At 51.1% G+C, this 12107-nt stretch overlaps 1 protein-coding gene and 1 long non-coding RNA gene across 2 annotated transcripts in view; both read left to right on the top strand.

Moving 5' to 3' along the window:
* The window catches only part of LOC113606812 (uncharacterized), a 54881-nt gene extending 52894 nt beyond the window's left edge, over positions 1-1987 (top strand). The window contains exon 5 of the long non-coding RNA XR_003427698.1: positions 1785-1987. This is a non-coding gene — a long non-coding RNA (uncharacterized LOC113606812). The remainder of the gene's footprint in view (positions 1-1784) is intronic.
* A 398-nt stretch (positions 1988-2385) lies between these two features.
* LARP1 (La ribonucleoprotein 1, translational regulator) overlaps positions 2386-12107 on the top strand; it is a 57521-nt gene continuing 47799 nt past the window's right edge. The window contains exon 1 of the mRNA XM_027081452.1: positions 2386-3309. Coding sequence (XP_026937253.1) covers positions 2871-3309 — 439 coding nt within the window. The 5' untranslated portion in view covers positions 2386-2870. The remainder of the gene's footprint in view (positions 3310-12107) is intronic.

The following is a 12107-nucleotide window of genomic DNA, read 5'->3' as shown; positions in this document are numbered from 1 at the left end:
TCGCCCATCTGTAAAATGGCACATGAGTGTTTAGGAGCCCCTCTCTGGGGGCACGGCAGGCCCAGGGTGTGAAGATCTCAGTGCCCCTCCAGCCTGCACACAGGGCCAGGTGGTGCTCGTTCAGCTCAGACTGAATACTGGGTAGCATGAATAAGTTACTTGTCCCCACAGAGTCCTGGTCCCCTCACAAAGTGTATGGGGGCACTTCTCCCCTCTACCTCCAATTATAGGAATATAGAATGACTTCCCTGGTGGCGCAGTGGTTAAGAATTCGCTTGCCAATGCAGGGGACACAGTTTTGATCCCTAGTCCGGGAAGATCGCACCTGCCGCGGAGCAACTAAGCCCGCGAGCCACAACTACTGAGCCTGTGCACCACAACTACTGAAGCCTGCGTGCCTAGAGCCCGTGCTCCGCAACAAGAGAAGCCACCGAAATGAGAAGCCTGCGCACCGCAACAAAGAGTAGCCCCCGCTCGTCGCAACTGGAGAAAGCCCGTGCACAGCAACAAAGACCTAATGCAGCCCCAAAAATAAATAAAATAAAAAATAAAAGGAATATAGAAAAGAATGACCAACAATGACCATTATGTCCCCTTTTAAAAAGTTCAGAGAGGTTCTAATGTGGATCCTCTTCAGGAAATATTTATCAATAAATAAAATAAAAAATAGTGCATTCTGGTGACAATGTACAATAATTTACCTTCTGATCAAGGGTATATATAATGTAATTATGAAGAATCCTGCTTTAATTCATCAAGATCCCTTTAATCATTAGCTTCCTTGGTATCTCTTTTGAAGCAGTGGCCTCAGTCTCTATAACATACACAGCATTTTGACTGACATTGTCTCACTTGACTCCTCACAAAAGCTGAGACGGTAGAAGCAAGTCAAGCTTAATTTACCCCCATTTTTCCACCAGGGAAGGGAGGGCCCAGGGAAGTGCTGCGAGCTGGCCAAGGTGTGGAGGCCATGTTAGGGAAGAGTTGGGATTAAACATCAGATTGCCTGGCTGTGCCCAGGAGCACCCCTCCCCCAGTAGTCCTTGTTACAGCAACCCTACAACTGGCCTCACCCCTTGGGGGCAGTTTCAGGAAGCCTTTTAATAAGCTTTATCCTCTATCCAGCAGGTCGGGTGTTCTAATCCTTCTTTTGGAGATGGCTAACACTTTAGGCTGTTATGTCTTAAGCAGGTGGGATCACAGCCAGCCAGAGGCCAGGACTTCTCCAAGTGAAGTGTGGGACCACAAGCACCCAAGGGGTCTTGCTAGACATGCAGATTTCTGGGTCCAATCCCAGACATGCCTGATTCCAAATGCTTTGGAATCTGCATTCAAGGTTTTCCCTCATCATCCAAAGTAGCTGATCTAGGCTAACCTATGAGACAAGCACTTGTTTATCACTTAAGTTGTTTTACTGTCTCTTTCTCCACCTTAGAATGTAAATTATAAGTCTGGTTTATTTCCAAACTCTGTTTCCTAGAACCCCTACAGTAAATATTTAATTGAATGTGTACTAAAATTTGAAACTCCTGTCATACACCATTCCTTCATTTTACACTAGGGAAACTGAGGCGCAGCTGCTGCAGAGTTGGTAAGGGGCAGAACCAGGGTCAGGATAAAATCTCTCTCCAGGGTCCCAATCGGGCATTTATTTCTTCGTCTCCGCCCCAAGCAAGCCTCGTAAATGAAATCCACTTGAGAAAAAAATTTTCTGCCCATAAATACTCGGTTTCGGAGCTTGGCCTGGTTGGGGTCTGTTGGTAATTTCCCGTTCATTTTCGTAGGCGCCCAATGCCCCCAAGGGTTAAGGGCCCGCCTTCCAGGCTGGGCGTCGAAACCAACTCCGGGCAGTGTCCCGGCCGGGGCCGCCTGGGAGGAGCTGAGCACAGTCCGCGGAGGTAAGGCCGGCTGGCCCAAGGTCACTCAGGCGGGGCCTGCAAGGGGCAGGCCCACGGGACGCCAGGGAGCCGTTAGCACCCACCTCCATCATCCTGTAAGTGGAGGGTGACATTAATGGCTCCTTTCTCGGAATCTGGAGCAGCCAACCTAAAGAGCGCGAGCAGGCCCGGCCGGCCGCGTGGCCCACTCCCATGTGCTCCACCTGCGGCCGCTCTCACGCGCTGGCTCTTTAAGACACTTCCCCCTCTTTACCATCCCTTCTCTCCTGCCCGGCTCGCTGCCCCCGCCCGCTCCCGAATTGCATCAGGCACGTGCTCGCCCCCGTCAGGTCTGAGTACCCCTCACCCACCAGCCCCGAGGTGCGCCGAGGAATCGGAGGCGAGGGGCGGGGCAAGGGGCGGGGCTGCGAGGCCCTGCGCGCGCGCTCCCGCCGCCTTCGCCCTCCCGTCGCCCACTGCCCGCTCCGGCGGGCGCGGCCCCGTTGCGCCTTCCCCTCCCCTTGCCCGCTGCGTCGCGAGGCGCGCGCCCGTCCGCCGCCTGCCGCGGATCGCGTGGTCAGCTCGGCTCGCCGCGCCTCTCCCCCGTCCGTCCATATTGCTGCAGCCCCCGAGCCGGGAAGCCCGGGCCGCCCCGGCGGCGGGGGGGAGGGAGGGACGGGACGAGAAGCCTGCCAGGCTCGGGGTGGGGACGCCTTGCGAGGAACGGGCGGGGGGGGACGCGCGCCGAGGAGGCCTGGACCGCATAGTGGGGGGCCTTCGTCCCCCCCCCCGCCCGGCCAGCGGGCCTTGGATCTACGGCGGCTGCGTTCGACCCGGAGGGGAGCCGCGCCTAGCGTGAACCCCGACCCTTCTCCGCCGGGACTGGGGCCCAGCGCCCCGGAGGAAGGCGTCGCGGGCGCTCGGAGAGCCAAGTTCGAGGCGGGGGAGGCAGCCTCGGGCGCGCCCGGCTTCTCCGGGGGGGCGGGCGCGCAGATGGCCACTCAGGTGGAGCCGCTGCTGCCGGGGGGCGCCCCACTCTTGCAGGCCGAAGAGCACGGGGGGTTGGTGAGGAAGAAGCCGCCGCCGTCGTCCGAGGGCAAGGGCGAGCCCGGGGCGAACGACGTCGGAGGGGGGGAGCCGGACGGCGGCGCCCGGAGACCTCGGCCGCCCTGCGCCAAGCCACACAAGGAGGGCACAGGGCAGCTGGAGCGCGAGAGCCCGCGGCCACCGCAGCCGCCTGGCGCCGAGGGCCCGGCCGTCAGCGACGGGGAGGAGGGCGGCGGCGGCGAGCCGGCCGCTGGCGGAGGAGCTGCCGGAGCCGCGGGCGCCGGGCGCCGAGACTTCGTGGAGGCCCCTCCGCCCAAGGTGAACCCGTGGACTAAGAACGCGTTGCCGCCGGTCCTGGCCACCGTGAACGGACAGTCTCCTCCAGGTGGGTCTTTCTGTTTGTTATCCTGGGTCCGGGGCCTCTTCCGGGGACATAGGCGTCCCCTCCCCCAGCGGCCTCCAGGGCCCGGGGGTCCGCCGCTGGTCGTGGTGATTCGGGGTTTTTGTTTTTTATTATCTCCTGGCTCATTCGGGTCGCCGTGCCCTGTCCCCCAGCACACTCAGGAACCTGCCCCTGCCAGAGGGCCCGGCCTCCGGGAGGCTGCGGCCACCGCCTGGGCCGCAGCGGTTAGTGGGCAACGGCGTGGTCCGGGCCTACCTCGCGGGGAGAGGGTGGGCGCTGGTTTCGGTGAAAAGGGCTCTCTCCCCCTACCGCATGTTAGTGTAAGAGACGGTTTCCAGCCTGAACCTTCCTGGGGAAGCCCCCTCTTACCACTCCGCCCCATGCTTCTCGTTTTGGTAGCGTTGCGATCGTCCCCATGTTGTAAATGTTTAATAAGTATATGTCATAGGCAGCAAAACGCCCGGCAATGAGTTCATACCGACCACACAGATTCGGGATTTAAAAGTTAACAAGTTTTGTTCTCGAGTAGATAGTATTAGGTGGTAGAACGGCCATTGGCGATGGGTTCAGGGGTCGGTTACGGGCAGAATGGGGAGAAGAGGAAACCCAACGTGTCATTGAATTCGGTGCTTTCCCTCCCTGATCCTGGGGACCTTCCGTCTTGAGAGGGAGCCGAATGGAGAGCGTGCGGGGCATCCAGTGAGGGGGAAATGTGAGGCGAGTAAGGGGGCATGCGGCGACGCGAGGGGCGTGTGGCGGCGGGGGAGGGAGTGGCAGGGCCGGGAGGGCGGGCGGGTGACAGTTGGGCGTCTTACGCCGCGCCGCCGACCCGCGGGCTGCTCGCGACCGCTCGGCCTGGGCGTTCGGGGCCCGCCTCGGCGCTCGGGGTGGAAGGCGGGTGCGGGCGGGCGGCGCGGCCAGGAGTGTGCGTGTGCGCGGGTGTGAGTGCGCGTTCCTCCTTCCCGGCATTCCTCCGCAGCCGGGACAACGTGGTGCCACCCCGCGCGGCGAGTGGCATGTGACTGCCGACCGGCGCTCCGCGCGCCCTCCCTCCCTTCTCGGCTTTGGGTCCTTTTGGACCCGGCCTCTTGGGGAAGGTGGGAAGTCCCCGCAGAGCGTTGTCAGTGGCGCTGGGGGGAGAGAGGCGGTGCAGAATATGGAGGTTCGGCTCGGCCTTCCTTTGCCAAAAATAGATCGTCGGCTTTGGTAGGGGGCGCGCCCGCCCTGCTCCCTTTGCCGGCGCGTATAGGCACAGTGGTGCTGGATTCTTCGGTTCAGGGTCTTTCTGTAGTGGTTCGGTGTTAAAACACGCTTGGAGCTAGAATGATGGCCTGTGGCCATAGCCGTATTGGTTTTTCAAAACTCCTCTCCTTCTGTAGCGCTGGTTGAGGCTGACTGGTTTAAACCATCAAAATGGGGAAAGGGAAGCTTAATGCCTTTACATTCAAGGGAATAGAATCCTTTGTAGTCCTAGGGGAACCAGAACAGCGAATTCTGAAAATGGCATGTTGTAATTTTTATTTCTTTTAAGGTTGCTTCATTTGGAGGAGGGGACATTTGGCGTTTACTAATAGTACCTCAAACCGTGTTCTCTTCCTTTTGCCCTCCTCCCCTTCCCCCCGTTCCTTCCAGAACCCTCTTATGCAAAAGGCAGTGCTGAAACCTCCATTTTCTTGCAAATCCCTCCTGATCCACCCACAGAGGGAGGAATAGCAACTTTAAGACACTCTTTGGTCCTTCCCCCCTCTTTAAACTCAAGGAGATATAATCATGCCCAGGAGAGAGCACTCCTCAGAAGTTTAAATGGGGCTACTCACTCTGGCTGCTGCTGCTTAGCTAATGGTGAACCTACCTTGTGGGTTTTACATCAGCATGACATCAGGTGGTATTGGGTGCTTGAGCTGGCATTTTGTGCAAGTCCAGGGGCCCTTGATAGGGTGCATCACTGGGGTTATTGATCGTTGGAAGAGGACGGCTTGGCTGGCATCTCGCCTTTACCTCTGAGTTCTTAGAAAAGCCAACTTGCTTTAAGTGCCCACAGCAAAATTCTGAGTCCGGTAGATTTACTCTGTTCTTGTTAGGTGAGAAAGTGTCTTGTCTACTCATTGGTTTTGAACTTGCAGAATAGTCTTTGACAGACAAACTCTGAATTCAGTAGCTTTTCTGTTTAAGCCAGTTGTTAGGGCTTGGATGCTTTTTGAGGGAGAATTTTGTGGTCAGGGTAGATGGTGGCACTTTCTTTGAAGTTTACGTGGATCACTAAGGCCCTTTTCCAGCCCTGATTTTATTTACAGCTTGGACAAGTTTAAATGAGACACCGATGGAATGACAGTGTGGTCTTGGGAAATTTTGTGTTCTGTGATGCATATGTTTTGGGTGCCTCATAAGCAAGCCAAAAGCTTTCCAAAGCTTGCTGCAAATGCCTATTTTTAGCTCTCCTTTTGGCTCAGATGCTAGTATTTTAGTTCTTTAAGGGACACATGCAGTAACTAGTAATAAAAGATGTTTTGCTATATCCCCCCTTGCGGGGTTCTCTGGTCTGGTTTAAGCTTCTGTGTCTTAGTAGTTTTAAATCTTGGGATTTGCATTTTGGTTTTTTGTATTTTCTTCCCCTAGAATATTTTGAAAACATTAAATATTTTTTCCTTATCTTAACCACAACTCTTTAAGTATGAGAGAGGCAAGATGTCTTAGTTAAAGAAGTGAGGGCTTCCCTGGTGGCGCAGTGGTTAAGAATCTGCCTGCCAATGCAGGGGACACGGGTTCGAGCCCTGGTCTGGGAAGATCCCACATGCCGCGGAGCAACTAAGCCCGTGAGCCACAACTACTGAGCCTGCGCGTCTGGAGCCTGTGCTCCACAACGGGAGAGGCCGTGACAGTGAGAGGCCCGCGCACTGCGATGAAGAGTGGCCTCCGCTCGCCGCAACTGGAGAAAGCCCTCGCACAGAAACGAAGACCCAACACAGCCAAAAATAAATAAATAAATTTAAAAAAAAAAAAAAGAAGTGATACATAGCAAAGGTTCTGGGACCAAAACTGCATGGGTTCAAATGCCAGCTCAACCACTTGCTTAGCTGTGCCTCCTGCAGGCTACTGAACCATTCTGTGCCGCAGCCTCTCCATTTGTATTCTAGAAATTAAATTATGTATCTGCCTCATGGGGCTATTGTGAGCATTCACTGTGATGATATGTGTGAAGTATTTAGCTTGGTGCCTGGCACGTGTTTTCTGTTGTACCATGTCTGGGAGACTGAAACTGTGGGATTTTCTGGGACTTTTTCTGGGTCTCTGTTTTCTCCACCTGTAAAATGAGGGGGTTGGAGAGTGTTGTACTTTCCTTTTCTGGCATTGTATTAGTACTCCCTGAAACATATGGGATCTGTCTCCTTAAAAGTGAGCTTTTGCTTATCCACAGACATGAAGGGCATGGTATGGATAATCTTAAAGGTTGATGACCCAAGTAATTGGCTGTTTTTTCTTTGGAATGTGTTATGATGAATGTTTTAAAAATAAGTTTTAATTTATTTGCCTTTCGTAAAGATTACTTTTTGGCGGAGTGTTCACGTGCTCTCAGGGCTGTGGGGAAAGGCGAGCCTAACTGAACTAAAAATTTGCTGTGGCTGGTGTACATGTAGTAGGTAGAGACTTGAGAGCATATCATCCCCACAAGCTTCCAGCAACCCTAGCAGGGAATCAGTGGGTTGATTGTCTGACACTTCTAACTTTGTGTAGTAAGAAAACACCAGTACTGTGATCTTTTTCTTCATTTCTCTTTAGAGGAAAGTCGGGGGCAGGGCCTGAGACTTGAATATTTATATTCTGGGCATCATTTTTTTCTGTGTCTCTTTGAAGTGCAGCTAACTGGTGACACAAAATAAAAAAGGGTTATAATCCCAGCTAACCCATGGCAACCCCAGGAATCTGCCACCACACTGAACTGGCCCCAAATAAACCTCCACTCCCAGTCTCAGTTTTCTTCCTGGGTTTGGGCCCTTTCCCATCTTCCCTCCCCCACCAACCCCACAACTGGTTGTACTCTGTGGGGCATCCATGTGGATCAGTCAGTCTTCGTTGCATGAAGACTTCACGGTGTCAGAGCTACTTCAGACCCTGGCTCCTTCCTTCCTCACCACTAGAAGTGGACTGGGTGGAATTACACAGTCTGTAATTTTGAGTCCCAGCTTTGCTTCTAACTTGGTGTGCAATCTTGGCCAAATTACTCAGCCTCTCTAAACCATTGTTCCTTCCTCCTCAAAATGGGAGTAATGGTAGTAACTATTTCATAGGGTTGTGAAAATCAAGATGTTTAGCATAACCTTTAGCTTAATGCCAGGTACAGAGCATCTAATAAGTGCTAGCTATAATAAATGATCACCATTGTTAGTAGTGTTCATTTCACTTGTAATTCTGCTTGTGTCCAGCATTGTGGACACTAGCAACCCCCATACTTTCTCTGTACCTGTGTTTCTTCATCTGTAAAATGAGGGAATTGGAATATGTCTTCAAAGTTTTTTTAGTATCAAAAACACTTTCTCCGATAAACCCCTTCCCCACAAAAGAAACCAAAGCAGAGCCTTTTATTATTATTATTATGTAAGTTTCAGGTGTACAACAGTAATTCCCAATTTTTACAAAGCAAAGCTTTTTAAGTGTGTATATTCGTATCTGCCATAGTGGTTAAGAACTCCAGTTTTGAATCCAGGTTCTGTGAGTGCTGGAGATACTCTTCTGGCTTCAGGAACCTGAGCCAATTGCTTGGGGGTTCATATCAGAGCAACCTGTGTAGCAACCAGGCATTAAGTGCCTTACAATGAATGTGGTAATAGAAAGTACACAGTGCTGTCTATAAAAATTGCCTCCACCAAATAGAAATTGAACCCACACCTAATAGAACCATAGGTCTGTGAGGTTAGAGGAACGCATTGATTGACCATGAGGTAGCAGTTATCCAATTTCTGAATGTGAGAAATTCTACAAGACAGATTATCTTGTCAATAAATAAGTGGCGTTCAAAAAAATACAACAAACTAGTGAACATAACAAAAAGAAACAGATTCACAGATATAGAGAACAAACTAGTGGTTACCAGTGGGGAGAGAGGGAAGGAGGGAGGGGCAATATTGGGGTAGGGGGTTAAGAGGTATAAACTACTATGTATAAAATAAGCTACAAGGATGTATTGTACAACACAGGGAATATAGCCAATATTTTATAATAACTATAAATGGAGTAGAACCTTTAAAAATCATGACTCACTGTATTATCTACCTGTAACATATAATATTGTACATCACGTTCAGTTAAAAAAATAAACATTTTTAAAAGAGGGAACTGTTATGGATGAAGAGTTGAGACGTTAGTCAGATGCCTCGTGTGGATCTTGTTTGAATCCTGATTCGAACAAACAGGCTATAAGAAGAAATTTTGGTGTCAGTTGAGGATAACTGATCAGTTTAGATTATATTAAGGAATTATTTGTCAAGGGTGATAATGGCATTATGGTTGTTTTTTGTTTGTTTTAAACTCCATAGCTGGTTATATTGTGCACCTCTGGCAAATAACTGTTAGGTTGGGCTTGGTAAACGAGGGCTTGAAGCTCTTTTCCTGTAGTTCAGATCACTTTCTTCTCTTGTGAAGAAAGCACGCAATTAGGACACCCTCTGAAGGGGAGAAGGGAAGGAGGCCTTCTCCAGGAACCTTCAGCTGCCTGCCCCCTGTTCTGGGCAGGGAGTTTGAGTTTTACCCTAACCGGGAAATGAGTGCCTGTTAGGGAGGGAGAGGTGCTTCGGAGGTGGTCCTAGGCCCTTGGCAGGTAGGGGGCAGTCTCAGCAGTCCTGAACTCTGAACCTCCCAGGGTTGGGGGGCGGAGTGGAGGGGGGATTTTCTTGGCTGACCCAGCCCCTGTCTGCAGTGGGACCTAGGCTAGAGTATTTTAGAGCTGTTACTCAGCACTCTTTCCCTCTCTGTGGAAGTCGGGCAGGGAGAGGAGGCGGAATAGTGGACCTGAAACCACAAAAACCTCTTTACCACGCAGAGCTTGGCAGATGGGAGTGCCCCTGTTTGCAAAATCCCAGACAACCTAAAAGGGGGTAATGAGGGTGTTGGGGCCTCCAGAGGGCTCACAGACCTCCCTGGCTCGTCCAGAGTGATCTAAGGGAGTGGCCAGGAGAGAGGACAGTTTTCCTGCTGGGGGTTTGTGAAAGAAAATAAGTTTTGATAACTGGCTAATGAAAGCACAGGAAACAGCGAGGTGAAGGAGCACAGGGGTAGGTGATGGGATTTAAATCAGAACATGCTGGTTTTCTTGTTCCCAGAATGGGAGTAACCCCTATGCTGAGGTTGTTTTGAGGATCAAATTGATACCTCGTTGTGGGGTAGCCCAGTTCATGACTTAAAATGTCCCACACAGATAGATGTAAGTGGTTTAGCTTCCAGAAGATGCATTCCAAAGCCAGGTTCAGTTGACCCTTGAACAACACGAGTGCATGGGTCCAGTCGTGTGGATTGTTTTCCATAAATACTTCAGTCCTACACTCTCCACTGTTGGTTGAGTCTTACACTCTCCACTGTTGGTTGAGTCCGTGCTCATGCAGAACCGCAGATAGGGAGGAACAGCAGATAGCCTGCACAACCTATAAAGTTACACATGGATCTTCCACTGAGCTGGGGGTTGGCGCCCTAACCCCGCGTTATTGAGGGTCAACTGTATATGTAGTTTGAGGTAATTACCCCTTCTGAGGGGTTATCCATGCCTTTCCTAAGTGAGGATGGATAATCTGGAGTTAACTTCATTGTCAAGCAGTGCTATGTAATAGTTACCAGGGCCAACTGGCCAATTTTTCGTGGCAGATAGCCTACGGTATCTCCATGAGGGACCTTCCCAGAATCAGAGGGACAGTCTTGATGTGGCACTTTTCCTTTGACTGTGCCTTTGGACTGGCAAAGCCGGTGTGGAAGGTGAGGTATGTGGGCTTTTCTGATGAATTTTGTAAAGCCGGCCACATAAATCTGACATACAGTGAGGGGCTTTACCACCTCAATCTGAGGTACTATTGGTAAACCCAGATGGCCCCTCCATCGGAGGCCTGTGTACAGGGTACTTTGTAATAACCCTCCAAGCTTGTTGTGGTAACCACCTTCCCGTCTGAACATACATTCCAGCAACTCCAGGTAGCCTTTTCTCTTCCTTCCTTTAAAATGAAGTTCTAAGCTTTTCAGAGGAACTGAATTCAGTCCCACAGTTACCAGGAGCCATCTGGATGCATGGTCCGCCTGAGCTCTGGTTTTTGCTCTCCTTTCCACATACCCTAGCTTACTGAAGCTCCTGATAACCCCACTATAAGTAATAGTGATATTGCAATTATCCTGTGTAACCTGCTCAGCAGGTGCTCTTTTTATCCCCACTTCACAGATGAGGAAAGTGAGACTCAGGAGAGATTAATAAGCAGCTCTGTCCTTCTGATTGCTCAGACTAAAAACATTGGGGTCATTCTTGGCACCTCTATTTCTCTGTCACCTCACATCTAATTTACCATTACATCCTTTTGGCTCCAAAAAACTGTGACCAAAGCTAAATGCTTTCTTTTTACCACCTCCTTGGCTGCCAGCCTGGTCCACATACCATTACTGCTCAGCTAGAAGGTTGCAGGAACCTCTGAACTGGTCTCCTGTCACTCCTGCTTAAAGTCCTCTCCTGGCTTCAATAGCGGAGTAAAATTCAGAGTCCTTAGCGTTTCTTCTTGATCTGGCTCCCCAGACGTCCCCTTGCCCTGACCTTCAGCTCTGACTTCATCTTTTACCACTTTCCTCTTCCAACAACATTGGTCCTTGCTTTTCCTGGAGCATGTTGTGCACCCTCCTGCTTCAGGGCTTTTGTTCTGCGATGCTCTTCCCCCAGATAGCTGCATGGGCCACACCCTCACTTTCTTCAGGTTCCTGTTCCATTCATTGAGATGGAGAGGCCTTCCCGGACCACCCTATATTAAATAGCAAGCCTGCACCCCATACTGTCTATCCCCATCCCTTTACCCTGCTTCATTTTTCTTCTTAGCTTTTTTTTTTTTTTTTTTTGGCAGTACGTGGGCCTCTCAACTGTTGTGGCCTCTCCCATTGCGGAGCACAGGCTCCGGACGCGCAGGCTCAGCGGCCATGGCTCACGGGCCCAGCCGCTCCGCGGCATGTGGGATCTTCCCAGACCGGGGCACGAACCCGTGTCCCCTGCATCGGCAGGCGGACTCTCAACCATTGCGCCACCAGGGAAGCCCTCTTCTTAGCTTTTATCACCATTGGATGAGGGTCTTTGGTGTTTGACCACTGCTTTATCCCCAGCACCTAAGCATGCCTGGCACATAGTAGGCAGCTCAGTGAACATTTAATGAATGAATGAATGAATCTCGTACTTTTAACAGCATCATTCACATTTTGAGTCTGGCATAGGGGAATACCACAGTGAATAATAAAAATCTGTGTTGACAAAGAACACACACACTCACAATCCATAATGGAAAGTGCTGTGTAAGAAAGCTGTGGGAGTCTTTGGGAGTGCAGCAGGGAGCACCCAGTTCAGTCTAGGTCAGAGAAGTCCTTCTGGAGGAAGCAGTGGCTAACCTGAAATGGGAAGGACAGGTAGGACTTATCTGAGAAAAGGTCTGGAAAGAGAGCTGTCTTGGTTGAGGAAAGGCCATGAGGTTCAGAGAACTGAGTAACTCCCTGTGGCAGTAGTGTAAATTCTCATTTTAACTGGAAGGCAGTAGGGAGCTTTTGAAGATTTTAAGTGAGGG

This window comes from Aethalodelphis obliquidens, unplaced genomic scaffold (genome assembly GCF_003676395.1).
Source record: "Aethalodelphis obliquidens isolate GAN/ISIS:26980383/991018 unplaced genomic scaffold, ASM367639v1 scaffold45, whole genome shotgun sequence".
In the NCBI taxonomy this organism is placed as follows: domain Eukaryota; kingdom Metazoa; phylum Chordata; class Mammalia; order Artiodactyla; family Delphinidae; genus Aethalodelphis; species Aethalodelphis obliquidens.
Note: the sequence above shows the minus strand (reverse complement) of the source record. Positions and strands in the feature narration are given on the sequence as shown.